The sequence below is a fragment of the Zootoca vivipara genome, chromosome 2, assembly GCF_965207765.1.
Source record: "Zootoca vivipara chromosome 2, rZooViv2.hap1.1, whole genome shotgun sequence".
In the NCBI taxonomy this organism is placed as follows: domain Eukaryota; kingdom Metazoa; phylum Chordata; class Lepidosauria; order Squamata; family Lacertidae; genus Zootoca; species Zootoca vivipara.
In genome coordinates this window covers 28,847,560-28,868,518 of record NC_142584.1, presented here as the reverse complement: position 1 = coordinate 28,868,518, position 20,959 = coordinate 28,847,560, and the positions used below count along the sequence as shown (strand labels likewise).

At 47.8% G+C, this 20,959-nt stretch overlaps 2 protein-coding genes and 1 pseudogene across 4 annotated transcripts; 1 reads left to right on the top strand and 2 right to left on the bottom strand.

Moving 5' to 3' along the window:
• Nucleotides 1–1,244: 1,244 nt before the first annotated feature.
• Nucleotides 1,245–2,313, bottom strand: LOC118076326 (14-3-3 protein gamma pseudogene; annotated as a pseudogene). The gene has a single exon (XR_015948389.1). The product of XR_015948389.1 is annotated as a 14-3-3 protein gamma pseudogene (transcript).
• Nucleotides 2,314–4,640: 2,327 nt separating this feature from the next.
• On the top strand, nucleotides 4,641–10,151 carry DCXR (dicarbonyl and L-xylulose reductase). Its single transcript, XM_035104285.3, has 8 exons — nucleotides 4,641–4,713; nucleotides 4,804–4,901; nucleotides 5,620–5,774; nucleotides 6,241–6,283; nucleotides 6,665–6,764; nucleotides 6,952–7,016; nucleotides 7,865–7,982; nucleotides 9,309–10,151. The coding sequence occupies exons 1-8, from the start codon at nucleotides 4,665–4,667 to the stop codon at nucleotides 9,410–9,412; spliced, it is 732 nt and encodes a 243-aa protein (XP_034960176.1). The 5' UTR covers nucleotides 4,641–4,664; the 3' UTR covers nucleotides 9,413–10,151.
• On the bottom strand, nucleotides 9,732–17,079 carry RAC3 (Rac family small GTPase 3). Of its 2 annotated transcripts, XM_035104286.3 has the most exons (6): nucleotides 16,666–17,079; nucleotides 13,500–13,571; nucleotides 11,799–11,916; nucleotides 11,364–11,426; nucleotides 10,898–11,057; nucleotides 9,732–10,675 (listed from the first exon to the last, which is right to left on the bottom strand). In XM_035104286.3, exons 1-6 carry the CDS (start codon nucleotides 16,698–16,700, stop codon nucleotides 10,545–10,547), a joined length of 579 nt encoding a protein of 192 aa, XP_034960177.1. In that variant the 5' UTR covers nucleotides 16,701–17,079; the 3' UTR covers nucleotides 9,732–10,544. The 2 variants fall into 2 exon arrangements, with proteins under 2 accessions (XP_034960177.1, XP_060127888.1); XM_060271905.2 differs by lacking the exon at nucleotides 16,666–17,079 and having other exon boundaries at nucleotides 13,500–13,636.
• Nucleotides 17,080–20,959: the final 3,880 nt, after the last annotated feature.

Here is a 20,959-nt window from a genome sequence, read left to right as displayed (position 1 = left end):
TTTTTAGAAGTGTGGTTTTTTTTTATTCTCAACCGTGAAAAACCTTGGCACAGCCAACTGCCTCTCTACACAGCACTGAAAGGAGCACTGAACCCAGTATAGCTCAGTTGTTAGAGCATGAGGCCCTTAATCTCAGGGTCATGGGTTTGAGACCCACATTGAGCAAAAGATTCCTACATTGCAGGGGGTTGGATTAGGTGACCCTTGTGTTCCTTTCCAACTCTATGATTCTAATGGCTTTTGATAAACACCACAGTTCTTAAAGTTTTAGTAGAGTAAAATGAGTCAAGTCTGCAACTAGCTGTGATGTCTGATTGAGCGTCAGCAAAGGCTTGAAGATGGTTTTGAGGCACAGGAGAATAAACTCAAGCCCTGCAGTGCATAAGGTGGTGGTGTCAGCTTTCCAGACTTAATTGAGACCTTAAGATCTTCTGCTTTGTTCACATGCACTTCTTTGACAATTTAGCCATGCTCAATTTGCTTATGTGCAAATTTTCGCTTTGAGCAAATGATGTTGGCACTTTCTGGTTTAGCAACTACCACATTTCTTTTCTAGAAAATGAATCTAAAAAATAAAGTGTTTCACTGACTCTGCTTTCATTCTGAGTTGCTGTACCATGTTTTTGAATGGTATTCAGGACCTAGTTAATACTGTATACATGCATCCTCATAATGGGTCCCTGCTGAAAACATGCATTTAATACATTTTCCCTATCTAAAATGCAATATTAGAATAAACCTACATGCTGATTATCTGAGAGATTGTAAGCATTTCAAAACCTTTTAAATGTATGTCTAAGAATTTAGAATGGTTCACATTCCAGTGCTTAATTTTAACGGGGGAAATGTTTGTTTAGAAACAACCAGTGCCTCTTGCTGTGACCCAGTCACCCTGACCATGTGATAATAGTATTAATCTAATGTCTCAGGAATGGTTTTTTCAAACGGTTTGACAAAGGTGATTCAACTCTTAAGCTCTGCAAAAGTATTTTGCACAAAGTACCATGCTGAATTGGTTCCTTCCAGCATTAACTAAAGCCATAACACAATGTTTACCTATCTCTCTGTGTGTTTGTTTGTTTACCTATCTCTGAACATTCTCCACAGTATATGTCTTAACACACTGAAAGATACCAGTCTGTTCTGCCAATTTCTTCTAGGTGTTGCCAGGAGTTTATCTGAAGCATGTGTTTCATCTACTCTCAAGCGGGGAGTAGTAAATGGCACGGAGAAGAGGATCAGGGTGCGATGGCAAGATTTAATTTTTTTTGTTAGTCCCTAGCATTACATAATATCCTGTAAGATTTAAACCTTTACAGCAGTACAGCCAAAGTGCATTAGGAATGGGCTATTATTTCTAGCAGGGACACCTGCCTTTAAATTAGTCATCTATGGAACGGGTCTGGTACCTGGCAAATGTAATACAAAGGCTACAAGGAGTCTGTATTGCTGCTGCTCGTCATTGGATTCTATGGTTCATTTCAGTGTGGTTAAAATGCCAGTTTCAGGACTCTAGTTGTTAGCCTTCAAGCTCTCCCCCGTTGCTCTCCTCCTGCTGTGGTTGGGTACCAGTCCACTGCACAATGTTGTCCCTCAGGTGCTGCATGATGACTGTAGATTCCTTGTAATACTCTAGGCTGAGAGTCTCCAGTCCAGCGATTGCCTTATCGAACGCAGCCTTGGCCAGTTTGGTTGCCTGCTGAGGGTTGTTGAGAACCTCGTAATAAAGGATGGAGTAATTCAGAGCCAAAGCCAAAGCCAACGGATGAGTAGGTTCCAAATGCCACTGACTGATTTCCTGAGCCTCCCCATAAACTTTCTGCGCAGATTTCACAAGCGTCTCCTTCTCATCAGGCAGGGCCACCTCAGCTAAGAAGCGGTAGTTGTCCCCTTTCATCTTCAGGTAAAATGCCCGGCTTTCATAATCTGTGTCACTGCAGTGCTTCAGCAGTACATGGTCTAAGAGGCCGAGGATCTCCCAACACTCTGCTTCCAGCTCCTTCTTTATGGTCTCGCGGTAAGCTTGTGCTTGTTCCTTCTGCTTTCCAACCCCTTTCTCCACGGAGTGCTTTAGCCGTCGCCAAGAAGAGCACCGCTCCTGTGTTAGGAGCTTGTAGGCCTCAGAAAGCAGGGTCTTCTCCTCGTGGGTTAGTGGGTCTTTCCCTTCCATCACAAGCTGCCTCATGGCAGTGGCCATCTCCTTGTACCTGCCACATTGTTCTGCTAGCTGTGCTGCCTGCACCAGCTGCTTGCGGCTCAACATTGACAGGGAGAGGCCAGCAGTCGCAGACTGGCCTGAATGGGCCAGGGGGAGATTCCAGCTGTGTGGCAGGCAGCAAGTGATGTCACAGGGACAGGAATGTTCTGGAATGTTCCGAAGCAGCCAATTTTATTTCCACAAAAAGCTGGGTGGTAGATTAACAGGGATCCTGCTGCCTTTAGAGTAGGAAATTCTGTCAAGTGACAGGCCTCAAGTAGCACGTCATCTGTTGTGTTTGGAAATGCGGTGTGATGTCCCAACACAAGTGTTACAGAATCAAAACACAGACGATGATCAAAAGGTGTCACGGCACAATCGCACGAAATGTGGGTTAGTAAAGATATGCCAGCCTTGTTACTAAGGTCTCGAAAGTTACCGGGGCCTTTCTTACAACTAAAAAGTAGGCTGGTGAAGAATAGCAGGCTAGAAGCATAGCTGGCAGGCAAAGTAGAAAAACACTGTCACCAGTCTGCTGTGTTTGTGGAGGCTGCAGAGGCGGCTTCACTTCCTCCCCATCCCAGCTAATTTCCACACTGACTATGGAGGACATGACTCCCTGTCCTCCAAATATGGAAGCTGAGTCACTTCACAAAGGTGAAACGACACTCTGTCCCTCCTCGCCTATGTGGAATTCCTGGTCACCAGTGGTGACCAAGGAGGGCTTTATCAGTTGCACCCACCCTGCTTACAGAATTTGCTCCTAATGGAGGCTCACCTGGGCCCTATATTGATGCATGTTTGCTTGTGTTGTGAACCCCTTCTGAGATCCATGGATGGAGGGCAGTATAGATATTTAATGAAGGTAATAGTTCTTTATTATTAAGTTTAAATTAAACAATATTGTATGTTACAGGTAGGTAGCCGTGTTGGTCTGGGTCGAAGTAAAATAAAAAAATTCTTTCAGTAGCACCTTAAAGACCAACTAAGTTTTTATTTTGGTATGAGCTTTCGTGTGCATGCACACTTCTTCAGATACAGTGAAATGGGAGTCCCCAGGCACTTATGTAGAGAAGGGGTGGGGAGGGGTGGGGATGGGGAGTGGGGATTACTCAGAAGGGTGGTGGAAATGGGTGATTGACTGACTGATAGCTGTTGATGACCGAAAACGACTGCAAATGGTTTTGCATGAAAAAGCAAGGGTTGAGATTGTATTGTATGTATGTGTTATAGTGTGCACCCCCGATACGTTTTATGATATGGTGCTGCAGAATACTTTCTTCATATAATTAAATAAAAATATTCCCCTAGGCTTTTTAACCTGATTAGATATATTTCACTGCTGTTTGTTTATTTTACTGTTTTATTTATTTATTTATTTGTGTGAACTACCTTGGACATGCATAAAGATAAATACTGAATGCACACTGATTCAGAATCCAGCAAATACGATATCCAATAGCTTGTTTTCAGTCCTGTGATGGTGATCTGAGTTCACGGAGCAGGTAAGAGCCTGAGGACTGTCTTTTTTATTTTATTTTATTTTTTTAAGAGGGGGTGTCCAGTAACAATGGGATTATGGAAGTGTAAGAATGGACCATTAAAGTACCAGAGACATTTACCTGAATGTTGCCAGTAAGAATCACCCATGATCAGTGTCCCTCACAGCCAGTTTATTTATTATTATTATTTAAAATCATTTGTGAAGACGGGTAAAAGCGCAAAAGGGCCAGCGTGCAAATGAATGGAAAATACCACACTCAGTTGAACTTGGGTTTTTCTTTCTTCTAGGCACTTGCTTGAGGGAGGCAATTTAGCAATTTGAGGATTAACAACACCCAGCGGGCAACACTAAAGGGCTGCCATAAACCGCTTTCCTTCTCAGCCCTCCCGACCTGCAATATGAGGTTGATAGTAATATTAAAAAATGAATTACATTGACAGACACATGTGACATCCTCTCCGGTCCCGCCTCACCCCGCCTGCAAAATGGGGGTTAAAAACAAAACACCGTGGACAATATCTGTGCAGGGCAAGTTTTAAGATGTTGCAAATTGAAAGAAAAAGAATGAGCGGGACTGGGGAGAAGGTCCCCATTCCTAGGGAGACGGGAAATCTTCGCATTCTCCATTGCCTCTTAGGGAACAGCAGCTACAAAATCCCCCAGGCTTAATAAGAAGCGGGGAAACATGGCGCCAGAAGTAACGGAGCAGACCCATCTTTAGACAAAGGAAAGGCTAGTCCGCTACTGTTTACATCTTGTGGGCGGAGTAAACCTGAGACTGGAGAAAAGGAGCCCCGTTTTCAAGCTGGAGGGAAGGGGCGGTTCTGAGGCGAGCTGTGATTGGCAGGGTGCGAGAGGGGCGGTCCCGGTCTTGCCCCGCCTCCCTCTTTGCACGCCCCAGGCTCTGATCTTCGCCCCGAGGCGGGGACTCCGGACTCCAGACTTTCTGCGCCACGGCGGGAGATGGAGGGCTTCTCGGGACGCCGGGCTCTGGTGACGGGGGCGGGCAAAGGTACCGGCCAGGGGCCTCCGGCCTGAAAGCAACGGCCCCCGCACACTCTCTTCGTCCATTAAAGAGGCATTTCTTTACTCCTTTTTGCAGGGATCGGCCGGGCGGTGGCGGTGGCGCTCAGCCGTGCCGGGGCCCAGGTGGTCGCGCTGAGCCGGACCCAGGCGGATCTCGACCACCTGCAAAAGGAGGTAGTCCTTCTTCAATGCCTCTTTCAGAAAAGCTCGTGCAGGGTCGTCAAGCTTCTGAGAGGGCTCTTACTGGCTAGGGTTGCCCACACTCCGGCTCCCACCTACCCACCAGCTGATCCCTGATCCTATATAGATAGCTGATCATCGTGGAGACACGGTGGTGTTGAGAAAAGCTTCACTTGCTGAATTTATTATCCCTACCTACACTATTCAGGGTGTATATTTTCACCTGTGGCACCATTTCTGTGATTATTATTAATGCAGGGTACAAAATGTGAAATGCACATTCCGGCTTGTGTAGATCTTACATAGAATCCTACGAGTTGGAAAGGACCACAAGGATCATCATTCTGAGCCAACCCCGGGAATGCAGGAATCTTTCGCCCAACCTGGGGCTCGAACCCATGACACTGAGATTAAGTGTCTCATGCTCTCTACCAACCGAGCTATCCCTCATCCAAGATGTTACATCTCATGAGATGCAGACGATGTCACACACACACTTGTGTAAAAGTGCCCCTAATGATACAAAATTAATTTCAGGGTGAATATAGGATCTGACAACCCTAATCTTGAACCATCAACCACATACGTCTTCAGCCTATTCTGTGCATCTGTATGTTTGTTGGAAGAACAGGAACTAGGGCACCAGCAGACCCAGATTCTCTTCTGACCCACTAGCTTAAGCCTGATCTCTTTCTGTTTTCTCTGTTCTTAGTGCCCTGGCATCCAGACGCTATGCATAGACTTAGGCAATTGGGAGGCCACAGAGGCAGCACTGAGCACAGTGGGGGATATTGACCTGTTGGTGAATAATGCTGCTGTAGCACTGCTGCAACCATTCCTACAGGTGACCAAGGAGGCCTTTGACAGGTAATCCCAGACCCGAGGCTACAGGCAGGTTCCCTTGTTGGTATCTGGTTGTTAGGGGAAGAGATGCCTAATTTCACATTGCAAGCTGTCATACAATTATGTGCCTTGCACATCCTCATTCTGAGCCCTGGAGGCCTTCTGCATCCTATCCTGAAAGACGTGTAATAAAGCCTTTATCTTAGATTGAGGTTTTCATTTTAATCTGTCCCAGTCTGCCAAATAAAAGAGCTGGCTCACAAAGGCACCAACCACAACTCTTCCTGCCGCTGGAGAGAGGGATGGAGGGGCTTGTTTTATTTTATCTGCTTGGTTATTGTCAAGGCAGATCTGTTGCTAAAATAGGGGGGCGGGGCTCTGATTGCAGGTCACAAGTGTTGTCCCTGCATACTTTGGTCCCTAGCAGTCACCTCAAGCCATTGCTGTCTGCTTTGCTTTGCATATTTAATCTAACTTTGCTTTTATGTAGGTCTTTCAATGTCAACCTTCGGGCCGCACTGCATGTCTCCCAGGTGAGAAGTCTGCACGGTGTTGGGAGGGCAATGCTAACTTATGAGCTGCCAAGCAAAAGGCTCAGAGGCTGGGATAGTATTCTGGCCTCCCGTTAGGAATTCTAGCTCGATCCTATGCATGTTTACTCTGAAGTTAACACTCACAAATAAATAATGGGATTTACCCCCCAAGTAAGTGCATAGGACCACAGCCTTAAGGTGGTAAACATGTGAGCTTTGACCATACTGTCGCATGCTCATTCAGGACTGCAGTACGTTAGAACTTCTCCATGTAACTGCTGCTCTGTGCTTGAGGCTTGTCTTTGGTTACAATGGTGATAGTGCACATTGAACCCCAAGCTATAATGTCCTCACCCCTTTATCGGGTGCCATGCGTTTCAGATTGTTGCTCGGAAACTGATTGCCAGGGGAGCGCCGGGTGCCATTGTGAATGTCTCGAGCCAGGCATCCCATCGGGCTCTGTCCGATCACACGGTTTACTGTGAGTAAAACTACAAGGTTTTTTGCTGCTGTCCTTCCTGCTAAAGACAGGTGGAATCTGCAAGCAGTGATTGCTTCAAGCCATGCATGTTCAAGCTGGCCATGGATGAGAGCATGAGGGGCAGGATTGGGGTGTGGGGATGAATAGGCAGCAAACCAGAACACTAAATTCTCTTGTTGTGTTGAAGGTTCCACCAAGAGTGCCTTGGATATGCTGACAAAGACAATGGCTCTGGAGCTAGGTCCCCACAGGGTAAGAACTGAACCCTGCTGAATTATTATAAGAATGTGAACATCTGGAGTGGAAAGGGCCATGAGAACTATACAGTGGAACCTCGGTTTATGAACACCTCGGTTTACGAATTTTCGGTTTACGAATGCCGCGGACCCATCTGGAACGGATTAATTCACTTTTCATTACTTTCAATGGGAAAGTTCGCTTCAGTTTATGAACGCTTCAGTTTATGAACAGACTTCCAGAACCAATTACACCCATGCTTCGGGTTAAGTACTCCCCGGACCCGTCTGGAACGGATTAATCCACTTGCCATTACTTTCAATGGGAAAGTTCGCTTCAGTTTATAAACGCTTCAGTTTATGAACAGACTTCCGGAACCAATTGTGTTCATAAACAGAGGTACCACTGTAGTGCAGTCAGAGTAGAGTAAACAAAGACTAATAATGGTTGATTCAGGATATATGCCTATGACAGTGTTGAGGAACCTGTGCCCCCCCCCACCAAATGTTGTCAGACTATAATTTCCATCAGTTTCAGTCAACATGGCCACATGGTCAGGGATGATGGGAGTTGTAGTCCAATAACACCTGGGAGGGCCACTCGGTTCACCATCCTCGATGTTGGCCAAAGAGGAAAACTCAGCTGGATCCTGCCCTGGAGGTAATCAGATGGTTGAATAAGTCAGTGTCACATGTATTCCTACATGCCAGTTGGGACAGAAAATCTCTGTCTCTGGAGCCTGTTTGTGGACAAGAATGGTTATAAAAGAGGGGGAAGATCTGAAAGCCCCCACAGGTGTCCTGCTGGCATGTATGGGCTAAGCCTGCATTCATTATCTACTTTCCTGCCCTTGCTTTTTCAAGATTCGGGTGAACAGTGTGAACCCCACGGTTGTCATGACGGACATGGGCCGCCTCAACTGGACTGATCCCCAGAAAGCTGGACCTATGATTAGCCGCATCCCAATGGGGAAATTTGCAGGTAACTTGAAGCATCAGTTTCCCACGAGGAGCGCAAGTGGGAGCTTCTGTAGCTTTGGAAACCTAGTAGAAAAGAGAACAGCATGGCAGCTTCCTCTGAGTAATATGGAACAGTTGAGATTGCCTTGCCTCTGATTCCCCCCCCCCAAAAAAATACCCAGCTTCCACTGGGCTAAAGGGATTGTGTCTCAAAATGAAGGAGGATTGCTTACCATTTAAGATCATGGCAAATGGGCATCCGTCAAGGGACAGGCAAAACTGCTATTTCCCCTTTTCCGGATAGACATGTAGCTAGCATATGCAGTAGTCGGAAGAGTGCAGTTCTCACACAGGGGCTATACTACCCCTGTCCTGTATGGATTTGCTTGAAAAGCACAGCAACCGTTGAAAACTGCCTCGGGAGAAATCACAAGCAGGAGTCCTATCACATGTATAACTGGTTGACAGACTCCAGCTAGTATCTGCCAGAGAGAACAATCTTGGGGTGGGGCTACAGCACATGGGGAAGTGCAAGGATGGGGAATACAGGGCAACTGTGCCCCTGAAGGACCAGGTGCGCAGCCTGGGAATCATTTTGGACTCACAGCTGTCCATGGAGGCACAGGTTAATTCTGTGTCCAGGGCGGCTGTCTACCAGCTCCATCTGGTATGCAGGTTGAGACCCTACCTGCCCGCAGACTGTCTCTCCAGAGTGGTGCATGCTCTAGTTATCTCCCACTTGGACTACTGCAATGCTCTCTATGTGGGGCTACCTTTGAAGGTGTCCCGGAAACTGCAATTAATCCAGAATGTGGCAACTAGACTAGTGACTAGGAGTGGCTGCCGGGAGCACATAACACCGGTCCTGAGAGATCTACACTGGCTCCAAGTACGTTTCCGAGCACAATTCAAAATGTTGGTACTGACCTTTAAAGCCCTAAACGGCCTCATTCCTGTATACCTGAAGGAGCGTCTCCACCCCCATCATTCAGCCCGGAACTGAGATCCAGCACCGAGGGCCTTCTGGCGGTTCCCTCATTGCAAGAAGTGAGGTTACAGGGAACCAGACAGAGGGCCTTCTCGGTAGTGGCACCCGCCCTGTGGAACGCCCTCCCAGCATTAATGTTTGATGCGGTGTTGTTTTTAATATTTGGTTGGAAGCCGCCGAGAGTGGCTGGGGAAACCCAGTCAGATGGGTGGGGTATAAATAATAATAATAATAATAATAATAATAATAATAATAATAATATTGTTTGGAGTGTGGGGCATTTCATCCACCTCTGAAAGCTCAAGGGGGTTCTGTGGACTTGATTGCCTAGAGCTGCCTCTGGTCTATCTATCATTACAGAGGTGGACGATGTGGTGAACAGCATCCTCTTCCTGCTGAGCAACCAAAGCAACATGACGACAGGTGCCATGCTGCCAGTTGACGGGGGATTCCTTGCCTGCTAAAATACAGCGTTTGCTTCCGTCTTCCCTGTGTGGTTTTTTCCTACTGAGTCATCCGGAACAGACTGAGATGTGGAACGAAATTCTGTGGAACATGGATGGGGAACTTGCCGCAACACCAGATCTTCATGGGCCCCAGCTCCCATCAGCCTGGCCAATAACCAGGGATGATGGAAGTTGTGGCCACAGGTTGTCCATCTCTGCGGCAGAGAGAGAGAGAGAGAGAGACACCAAGTGGAAGGTTCCATTAGTGGGTGCACGCGGAAAGTGAGGGCTGTAGGATGCTTGCTTCTGCTGCTGACCCCGAACAAATCACACTTCCTTACTTATGGAGAAATGTTTATTGTATAAAATAAGAGGTGTTCAGCTCATCACTCTACACGATGATTAAAAACTGGACCCGTCTCCATCCCAACCCCTCCAAAGCTCTCCCTGCTCCATCCCCCAGTCCATCCCGCCTGACAAAAAGGAAGGGGTTGGCCATAACCCTTTCCACCTGCATCATCTTTAATCTTACAGAAAGGTTCCTGCCATCTGGCCCTGTCCTGCTCAGGCTGGACAAGGTAAAGAGGCCTTCCTCCAACTCTCCATCCTTGGGAGAGCTGATGGTCTGTAAAACCAGCTGAGGAGCAGCACACAGGCTGATATCCTGAAAGGCAAAGGCAGCTTGGGATGGCACACAGCTGCACTGATCATGTAGCTTTGCTAGTGTCTCGTGCAAATAAAAGCACTATAAAGGCTACTTCTTCAACCTGTGTCCTATTTGTCTTTCCCTGCCCCAGCTGGGCTTTGTTACCTGCTCCTGCCACAATGCTCTAGCACCAATAGAAGTAGTAATAAAGGGCTGATCTTTCCATTCACGCATTACCCCTCCCACCCCCCGGCATGGAGACATGGGGAGCATGCACCTCCCACTGCTCCGCCCTGGGGGTGGGGACAGCATTGAGCTCCTCCTCCTCCCATGCGGCCCTTTTACATCGACACAGACGTTAAATCAAAGAGACATTTAAAAAACACTGACTTCGTACATGATGAAGGGCCCCGCCTCTCCCATTGCGGGAACACCCAGCGAACGCTTCCTCCTGGCACATAACAAGGAGGAGAGACACCCATAACATGCTGAACTCAGATGCCCTTAGAACACGGTGCACTTCTTGCCAGGCTTCTTCACGGGGGGAGGACAGAGCACAGCACGGATGGCTTCATCAAAGACAGTCTTGAGGCCACGCTGTGTAAGGGCAGAACACTCTAGGTACTTGACCGAACCTGGAGGAATTCAGGAGACAACATGACTTAGGGAGACTTGTAATTTCTCTGCTTCCCCCTCAGATCCTTAAACCTTGATTATAAAATTCCATTTAGGGTTCCATTACGGTTCTAGTGCACATGATAGACAAAAAGATGGAAAACTACAGAAGCTAACACTTCTAACTGTTGGGAGAATGCAGTTCACCATTGCTTCCTGTAGCCCCTGTTTCCAAGACTCACCAATTTCCCTGGCCATAGCTAGACCTTGAGGGTAGGTAATGGGAGCCAGCTTCTTGTCACGCAGCCTCTCAATGGTGTCCTTGTCATCCCTCAGATCCAGCTTGGTGCCCACCAAAATGATTGGTGTGTTGGGGCAGTGATGTCGAACTTCTGGGTACCACTGAAAAATGAGAAGCAAGGGAGTGAATCTCCTTGACTGCAGAAGTTACTGTGTGCTAGAAGCAAAATGGTATCTAAGGATAGGTGGCCCTTCCTGGCTCTTTGCTTTGCCAAAGATGCCTGGGAGAGGTCTTTAGGAAAATACCCTGATTCTACTTCACTGACTTTTAATCCTGTCCTTGAGGCATCACTCATGTGCTTTGGGTAGCAAGATGAAGGGCACCCTCTGCCAATCTCTGGCTAGGCTACTATGAACAGGCCTGCCCCTTGGTAGTCACTTCCACATTCTTAAGAGAAAGCCTCTTACCTTGGCTCGGACGTTTTCAAAGGAAGCTGGGCTCACCAGTGAGAAGCAGATCAGGAAAACATCCTGCAAGGATACAAGCAGGACAGATGACGAGGGTGGGATGTGACTTCTGATGAAACAACAGGAGTAGCAAATGCATCTTGTACACCTGCAAGCTCTTTGTGTCCCAATACTGCCCTCTCTCAATTTAGTCCCCGCCCCAAAATACCAGATTTCACAAAAGGGATGTGTGATATTGGCTTAATTTTTTATTGAACCAACTGAAGATTTCCCTCATTGTCACATAATTCAAACTTGTTTGTTGCAGAAAGAACATGGAATGCATTTGTGCATAGTCTACAAGAGTACTGCCTAGTTTGGTAGACATGGAGGGGCCTTTCTCTAAAAGGGGATCTAATCCGACTTCGCTTGTAGAGAGGCAGCCTTATCACTTACTGTCTGTGGGTAGGAAAGAGGTCGTAGCCTGTCATAGTCTTCTTGTCCTGCTGTATCCCACAGGCCCAGGTTTACTGGCTTCCCATCTACCATGACGTTGGCAGAATAATTATCAAACCTGGAGGGGGAAATGTTCCATCAGCAACAGAGAATCACTCTCTACTCCACCATCACAGGTCACACCCTCAGTATCACAGTGCGATCCTATACATATCTACTCCCACTGAGCAATTTAGATTACTCCCAAGTAGGTGGGTTTCAGATTGCAACCTTAATTCCATGCTAGATTAATTGTTGTGCTGGAATACTTCCTACTAACTACTTCTCTCTTCTAAAGCAGTAATTAGTCACTACACATTTTAAGGCAGGCACCCCCAAACTTCAGCCCTCCAGATGTTTTGGACTACAATTCCCATCTTCCCCGACCACTGGTCCTGTTAGCTAGGGATCATGGGAGTTGTAGCCCCAAAACATCTGGAGGGCAACGGTTTGGGGATGCCTGTTTAAAGGCATCGCCTCAATTGCATAGCTTTGTTTATTTCTTCCTCCACCACACTTAAATCACATATGTTGTCTAACCTAATGATGACTGAAAAGTAGTAGCACAGTCTCTTCTTCTACCTCCCTACCCCCGCCCCTGGCTGTCTTTATTAAAAATATTCTTTTCCTCCCATAACATTTGTTCTTTTTGTTTTTATATAGTGAAATAGTTCTGTTTTGTAATGTTAAACCCCATTCATTTAAAAATCCCCCAGGAGAGACACCAATAATGAGAGGCATTTAAGAGGGGCGATTAACATCAGCAGCCCCACTGTGGAAGATATCTTAGACAACCTGCAAGCAGGACACTTTTCAATGATGTCAGAAGGGCCATTTACTGAATGGGACTTACTTCTGAGCAAATAGGAAAAGATCACAGCCATAGTGGTGGGCATTGCAGGATAATATATTAAGTGATCTGTTGAACTTCCCTTTTAATTCTGCTTCCAGTTGAGAGCAGAAAAGCAATGCCTCAGGATTGTCAAAGAGTGCTAGAGCAGAAGTAACCTGAGTTAATCTGTATATTACATTTCAGTAAGTTACTCAACAGACAACCTGTACAGAGGTGGAGAATAAGTTTAACGCCAACCCTTTCTCTGTTACTTTCCAAGCGAAAGAATGGTAGAAGCATGCAAATGATACGACTCTAGTGAACATTTCCCATAGTGCTATTATTCTTAAGCACAATCCTTGAGGGATACTATAGCCATCACAACCAGGGTTATTTTCATAGCTGTCAAGTTTTCCCTTTTCTCGCGAGGAAACATATTCAGCATAGGGGAATTTCCCTTTAAAAAAGGGAAAATTGACAGCTATGGCTATTTTACCCAACAAAATTCCACATAAAAAAGCAGGCATCTAGCTCATCTATGATTTTTTTGCTATGTGTGGACACACACTGGAAAACAACGGCTAATTACAGCTTCCCTGCAGAGGTGCCTACAGCAAAATACTTAATTTTATTTTTAAAGTAATTTGTGCTTAACCTTATCTGGTTTAGTAGACTATTGCTCAATTTGTCCCACTTCAAGTGTCCCTAGGAGTCCCAGTTCTTTCAATACCCAGGGGTATCAGCATCCCAGTGTGGGACTTCTACAAACCACCATATTATCTTCACATGCATATTATCCAACAACTATGTAGTAGAACCTCTATACTCACACAGTGGGGATGTATTCTCCGGGGAAGGCATTGGTCGTGTAGCTGATCAACAGACAGGTCTTCCCCACAGCCCTGAAGAAACGAAAGCAGAGCCGTACAGCATAGACACAACAGGATGGCATGGGGCTGAGAGGGGGGAAATGGGGTGCATTTCCCCAATTCTCAGCCACTGGATCAGATCTAGATTCTTGTATACGTGATCTATCCTTAACACACCCACACTTCTTCCTTCAGTGAAATTGTTCTATAGGGCAGGAAACACACCTTATACAGCAGGGGTATCCAATGTACTACACTAATCAGAACCAGCCAGCTTGGCCATGATCAGGATAATTGGAGTTGTAGTCCAGCAACAACTGGAAAGGTACCCCTCCCTTATAGTGAAATTCTTCACACACTACTAATCTGAGCTCATAAAAACCTTTTTTTAAAAACCCACATTGTTGAGACTAACAGGGTGCAATTGGGTTAAAAAGTGAAAACACAATTAATAGCCAAGGATTTTAAGTTCCAACAGGGAAAACGGTGTTCAACGATCCTACATTTGCGCTTGCTTTTGGCATACCAAGGATCTCTCGATGGTCCAGCCAGCAAGCACAAAAGCCAAAGGGACAAATTTTCACCCACATGATCACATAAAAAGATGGCCTTCGGGGGGAGACAGCAGCAGCAGCAGGAGAAGTGCTGGTGCTGTACATGAGAATACATGTTAAAACCATTTGGTAGGAAACAAATATACTGCTCTCTACTGTTTTTTTCTGTGCAACACACATTTTTAAAAGAGATGCTTGTGATATAATGTCCGTGGACTGATTCTGTTAAGATCAGCACCAGCATTGCCTAATGGCAAGCCATTGCATAGAGAGAGGTCACACACCTTGTACCCAGTCATAGCATTTCCTTCCTATGTGTTTGAAATTTCATTTGCATGCTCGCACTTCTGATTCCTAGCCATTTCCCCATCTCACTGGGTATTGTCTAAAACAGGCAGTGCTTTTTTCTTTTTCTTGTTAGGGGGTACTCAAGAGTACGCAGTACCGGCACCTCGTTGTTGTTGTTATTGTCGTCGTTAAAGAGTGTGGCACTTAAAGTAACAATTTCATGCTGAGTACCGGTACCTATTTTTCTAAGGGGGGGGGAGCACTGGAAGCAGGAATTGCCAACATCTGCAAACAGGGAGATTATTTTAACTTTTCTTTGAGTAAAGGTCTGAACAGATTGGGTGAGAGGTGCAGTTTGACTATGTTAGAATTATGCACTGTAACCTTTTAATTTATCTTTGTAAGCATACAGGAAGACGGTCTTCTCATATCAGTGGAGCAATGAGGCACATAAATGGGGATACCCCAAATCAATGGTGGCAGGGAAGTTAGGCCACCCAATGCCTTGCGATAAATATCACGTGGCATTTACAGAATGCTTTTTGAGCATTCAAAGTGATTCGTGTGCATCGCCTAAATAATACTAAAAACCCACTGTAAGGTACAGTAGGTCAGTGCTATTGGAAGGGGAAGCCAGGGAACCTGAAGCTGAGAGATTGGGGTGGTGGGAGATTGATTTGCTAGGGCAACAATGAGGTGGGGAGGGGAGAGAGAGAGTCAGAAGAGGGCAGGCAACCGCTACAAAAATAGCTGACTGTGTTTGAACCAGATCTTCTGTGCCGAAGGGCCAGCCACAGAGTTAACCATTAAAGTGATGTCTGAACTAGGGGCTCCCAACTTCACACCACCATTTATCTCATCTGTATTGCACCCTTCTTCTAAGGAGCTAAGGGAGCATACCTGATATCACCTCCTCTTTCTCACCCCTATAGGGTAGGGTAGGCGAAGACTCTGTGATTTGCCCAACACCCCACCCTGAGCGGGGTTTTGAACCCAGGCTTCTGTGTTCCATGACTGACATCCCTTCTACAGCACACTACATGCTGAAGCCCTGGCACAAGGACAGTTCCCTAAATCCCTGAATCCATCTACCCAACATAGTTATTTGAGCACAATACTGTATTCCTTTGCTGGCCTGAACATTTGAGGTGGCTGGTAACCATCCTTGGGATTCACCCTGCTGCACCAGTGCTTATTGCTGTCAGCTTGCCAAGCTATCTTCACACATCCTCCTGGCTGGTGGCACTTAAACCTGCAAGCTGGGAAATCATAGCATTTGAAACAGCCTTGGCTCTGTGCGTGTGTGCGTGAGAGAGAACGGCACTCGATCAAGACTGGGCATTTGCCCATCTCTGCCAATCTGCAGGGCGGTCATATAACCTTAGGATTCAAAGAAGGAAACACATCTTATCTCAGCCCGCCTAGCTGAATCGGTATCAGATCCCTACCACAATAAAAGCAGCCGCCCCGCTCCTCGATCCAGCTGTGTGTATGTGCGCGGGAGAGGCGGGGAGGCGTCGTGCGAAAGGGAAGGCGAAGGGCTTTCATAAAGACTCCCACCAAACCACATGGCGATGCTAAGTGCGGAAACCCGGAGGACGAACAGAGGGGCAGATAATAAGCATGGGGTGGGTGGAAACCCTCCCTGGAGACCATAGGAGCCAACTCCTAGGGGCTCAGGTCCCTTCGCTCCCGTCCCCATAAAATATTTGCTGGGGCTCCCCCCCCCCAAAGTTGACGGGCATTGCCATTCAAATAGTATGCGTGCGCGCGCCTTGTCTTGCGATGGAATACGTGGGGTGGGGCTTACCTGCTCCCCCCAATATTTTATTCAAGTTGGCACCCCTGCTGGAAACTGCAGCAGAAAGGGGGGGGCGGCAGCACAGAATGAGAGGAGAGGGGCGGCGAGCAGCTATGATCAGGGGCAAAAGCTAGCAAGGCAATGAGAGGGGTGGGTTTCGTAGGGCAACAATAGGTGCGTGTGTAAGGGGGGGGGGGCGCAACAGCATAGGAAAGCAGGCGCCTCCCCAAGAGGCAGCAGCTTGATGGGCGTGTGCTCAGGTCCCCTATGCTGGTGGAAACTCACCCCCCCTCTTCCCCCAGACGCCCCCCTCCCTTCCAGTGCACCATCCCCTTCCCCTCCGCGAGGCGGCTGCGTTCATTCTCTCCCCGCTAGCCCAGAGCCCCACCCTTGCCTGGCGGCACATGGTCCCCTGCCGCCTGGGCCGAGCGCCAGCCTCGCCTATCCGCGCCCCCCGACGGCGATCCCTTCCGGCGGCGCTCACCCGTCTCCCACGACCACACACTTGATGGCCTGCATCTAGCCCCGGCAGCGAGACGGGCTGCGATGGCGGCGGCGGCGGCGGGCGCCGGGCTCCGTGTGCTTCGTCTTCTTTGGCGATGGATGCCGCCCGCAGCCGCAGTGAACGAGAGAGAGAGAGGGAGGGAGGGAGGGAGGGAGGAGAGGGAGCGAGCCAGAGAGAGAGAGAGACCCGGGCGGGGCCAGGGAAGGAGGAGGAGGAGGCAGCGTGGGAGTCCTGTGGCCCCTCCCTGCCACCCCTGGACTCGCGTCGGCGGAGCCGTGTGGAAGGAAGCGGGGCAGCGCGGAGGGACCTTGCAGGAGATGCCCAGATCTTAGGACCCAGCAAACGCCTCCGAGCTTGGGAGCAACCCGCGGTAGCTTAGCAACTGACTGGTGCACTGCCTGGTGGCGCCTGGGACAGCAGGCAGCCAACACCGTCGGCGACAGGGAGGGGTGGGGAGATGGTCAGAATCGGGCCCTTTGCAATCACAGCATCGTAGAACCCGGGAGTTGGAAGGGGTCCCCCGAGGGTCGTCTAGTCCAACCCCCTGCAGTGCAGGAATCGCAGCTACAGAATCCCTCCAACCCACCTCTGTTTAGAAACTTCCAGTGAAGGAGAGCCCTGCACCTGCAGAGGCAGCTCCTTCTAGTCTAGTAGTTATTTGCTGCCTGCATTTATGCCCTGTCTGCCTTTTCTGCCAAGGCGCTCCAGATCCTGGAAGAATAGGAGTGGAGCTCTGGCTGGGTCACAGCAAAGGTTCATTCTGGTCTCCCAGTGGCCAGTCAGGCACCCATAAGATGCCCCGTAGCAGGGCATGGCCTCAATAGCATTGGCCCCACTCTTGTTCAAGTGGCAGACTACCACCACCTCCAACATAGGCATAGCCAGGATTGGGAAGGGGGAGCAGAACCTCAGTTAAGTATTTTGTATTAGTTTACTTGATTTACCCCCTGCCCCCCTTGGCTACTCCCATGACCTCCAATGCTAGTCATACCAGTATTCTGCTGGCACCATGTTATCCTCACAAGAAGCCTGCGAAGTAGGTGGGGCTGAGAAAGTGTGACTGGCCCAAGGTCACCCCATGAGAACTTAATGGCTGAGTGGAAATTTGAACCCTGGGTTCTCTAGCCCTTACTCCAAGAGGTGGGCAAATATGTGAGTTTGGATGACCATCTGTCATAGATGCTTTAGCTGAGATTCCTGCTGATGAGAGCTGGATCCCAACATTACCTGGAGGATCAGAAGTGCCCTATCCCTGTGGGGAGTCAAACACTGCAACCACTACATTACCCTAGGGGGTTGGCACTTTTCTGCTGGCATGGCCACTGCGCCTTTAATGTCTACAACAGTCTGATGCTGCTGTTTATCTTCTGCGTCAGAGTGAAGTAATTGTTATGTGTGCGCAGTATGGTTATTCTGTTGTGAACCACCCTGTGGCCACATATAAAGGGCTGTGGCTCAGATCTGCTTTGTGTGGAAAAGGTCCAAGATTTACTCACTGGCATCCCCAAGGTTGGGCTGGGAATGTCTTCTGCCTGAAATCCTAGAGAGCTGCTGCCTGCCAGTGTTGGCAATACTGAGCTACAAGGCTGTGTCTTGTATTCTTTAGGGATGCAATGGCAAAGCTTCAGCTGTAGAGTTTCTATCTGTGATGAAGCCAAGGTGTTTTTACTCCCCAGCCAGAACTTGATGTTCCGGCACTTCTCAGGTAGGCGCCGTTGCCATTATAAGAGAATGAGGGAGGTGTCCATGGTGAGTTCTGGCACCTCTTTTTCTAGAAAAATAGCACTAGATCATGTAGCCATTAGTGTCTCAAGGGGAAGTGACAGTCCTGCACTGCAAGTGTAACTCTGTGGCTATGGTCAGTAACTTGTTTTACAGAGCTACTTAGAGGGCATCCTGTCTAATGGGATGAAAGAGGCCAGGTTAGCACTTAAGTCCCATTACTGCAGTAACCAGCCTTTCAGTGCATCTCTGGAGTGGCAGAGGCAGGTCTGGAACTTCCCGTTGTTGGTTCCTCCTAAATTGTGACCAGGTGAGGAATTGTGATTTGAAGCCTCAGTCCTCCATCAGGCAGCTATATTAAAGGTAAAGGGATTCCTGACCATTAGGTCCAGTCGTGACCGGCTCTGGGGTTGCGGCACTCATCTCACTTTATTGGCTGAGGGAGCTGGCGTACAGCTTCCAGGTCATGTGGCCAACATGACTAAGCCGCTTCTGGCGAACCATAGCAGCGCACGGAAACGCCGTTTACCTTCCCGCCAGAGGGGTACCTATTTATCTACTTGCACTTTGACGTGCTTTCGAACTGCTAGGTTGGCAGGAGCAGGGAACAAGCAACGGGAGCTCACCCCGTCGCGGGGATTCGAACCGCCGACCTTCTGATTGGCAAGTCCTAGACTCTGTGGTTGGTTAAAAGCCCTGATACATAACCTCAAATGAACAGTAGTGGAGGCAGCTTCCCAAGAATAAGTGCAGAAACACCCAGCCGCTTTCCTTGCCCTGGAGGCCAACTCAGGCAAACACTCAAGGAACTGTCTATATACAAATCATCTTTCCAAAAGCTGCTGGAAACACAGGTGCCCGAGAACAGGTAATTGACACCCAGTATGGTGTCATGGTTATAGTGTTGGACTAGGGGCTTGGAGACCAGGGTTCAAATCTCCACTCGGCCATGAAGCTCACTCACAGCTTGACCTTGGACCAGCCACTCCTTCTCAGTCTAGCCTACCTAACAGGGTTATTGTGATGATAAAATGGAGAGGGGAAGAGCCAATGTACACCACCTTGAGCTCCCCTCAGGTGGGCGCCATTGCCATTATAAGAGAACAAGGGAAGTGTTCATGGTGAGTTCCGGCACCTCTTTTTCTAGAAAAAATAGCACTGTGTATGTGTGTGTACGTGCAATGTTTTCTCTCAAACTCCAACCAAGAGAACTTATGAAATTATGGCATTCTCAGGGCCTGAGGGGGTGGAGTGGGGAAGCTGAGTTGTGTCTTCGGGACTGAAAATAGATTTGCCAACCATAGTTGCTGCTTGCTGCAGGGAGCATCCATGGGGACGCAGTTCTTCTGATCTTTGCTATACACTACAGTATACGTCATGGTCTAGCAGTCAAGAGTAAGTTCAGGAAACCAATGTAGTTCTCTGGATAGCAGCCAAGCTGTGACCTAAGAGATGCAAAGCTAATTTCAACCAAGTGGCTCTAGGCAAGTAATCATGTCTCTCCAGGGGCACCATTTGGGAGGGGGGTTGCCCCCTATACCGGTAACTCTTAGACCATATGTGATGATATTTCCAGCCAATGTACTGGTTCTATACATGGAGTATTCTAAGCAGTTGAAAGGCCTTTGTACCAGCTATGCCTGTTTATTTTGCATTATGAGAAAACCCTTTGTTTCAATGCTGTTATTGTTAAACTGTATGTTCTTGTCGTGCAAAGCTTCTTAGCAGCCCTTGCTAGAGCAGTGAACAAAAATAAATAAATGCAAAGGTATTTGTTAGAAAGTATCTTTGATTTTTAAAAAAATGATCTTGTGTGTGTTTTATTGCGTAATGGCAACTTTTGTGTGCATTTAAAGTGTGACACGAGGCTCACAGTCACTTTTAGTGTCATATATGACTACTCATCAATTGCCACCCGCACATTACGGAAAACCTCAAATTGGCACTGAGATTTAGTAAAATAGCTGAAGATGGTTGCTGATTTGCTGCTCCTTTCGATTAGCTCCCCAAAATGCAGGACAAGCCTAAGAGGGAACAAATTTCTGCTTTCCCACAGAATCAGTCAGATCCCATTAAACACCCATGCAAGGATTTTATTTTTTTTAAGAGCCTGCCTCCATAAAACCAGACGCCTGGGGCACTGTTGATGTGTGCATGGGGGAAGGGATGTCCTTGCCATTGGGCAGAGGGTTGCAGGGCACTGATTACTCCAGACAGACATGAGCAAACAGCACTCAGGTTCCCTCCCAAACCACATAAACAAAGCTTTGAAAGAGCAAAGAATAAACTAGGATAGCTTTGTCCTTTTTCTCACCCCGCTGCCTTTGCAAACACTCTTCTCTAGCTGAGCTGTGTCCTTTCTGTCGCCAGCCATGTTGCTTTCGTATAAGCAGAAGGACACCGTGTTAGTGAAGGCAGAAAAAGGGGCAGATGCTTGAAATCCCACCTCAAGCACATGCAGTTCTCAAGCACTATTAAACCCACCACCAATAGATCATCCCTAAAACGATAAGAAACTTGAAAAGCTACTGAAGATGTACAAAACGTTACA

What these genes read in the sequence shown, in the direction of transcription:
- RAC3 (XM_060271905.2), bottom strand. Translation starts at nt 13,621, where the DNA reads ATGCCATCCTGTTGTGTCTATGCTGTACGGCTCTGCTTTCGTTTCTTC. An exon ending in GGAGAATACATCCCCACTGT is followed by an intron (nt 11,917 to 13,499) that starts GTGAGTATAGAG and finishes TTCCCCCTCCAG; the next exon opens with GTTTGATAATTATTCTGCCA. An exon ending in CTCTTTCCTACCCACAGACA is followed by an intron (nt 11,427 to 11,798) that starts GTAAGTGATAAG and finishes GTATCCTTGCAG; the next exon opens with GATGTTTTCCTGATCTGCTT.
- DCXR (XM_035104285.3), top strand. Translation starts at nt 4,665, where the DNA reads ATGGAGGGCTTCTCGGGACGCCGGGCTCTGGTGACGGGGGCGGGCAAA. An exon ending in GGTGACGGGGGCGGGCAAAG is followed by an intron (nt 4,714 to 4,803) that starts GTACCGGCCAGG and finishes TCCTTTTTGCAG; the next exon opens with GGATCGGCCGGGCGGTGGCG. An exon ending in ACCAAGGAGGCCTTTGACAG is followed by an intron (nt 5,775 to 6,240) that starts GTAATCCCAGAC and finishes GCTTTTATGTAG; the next exon opens with GTCTTTCAATGTCAACCTTC.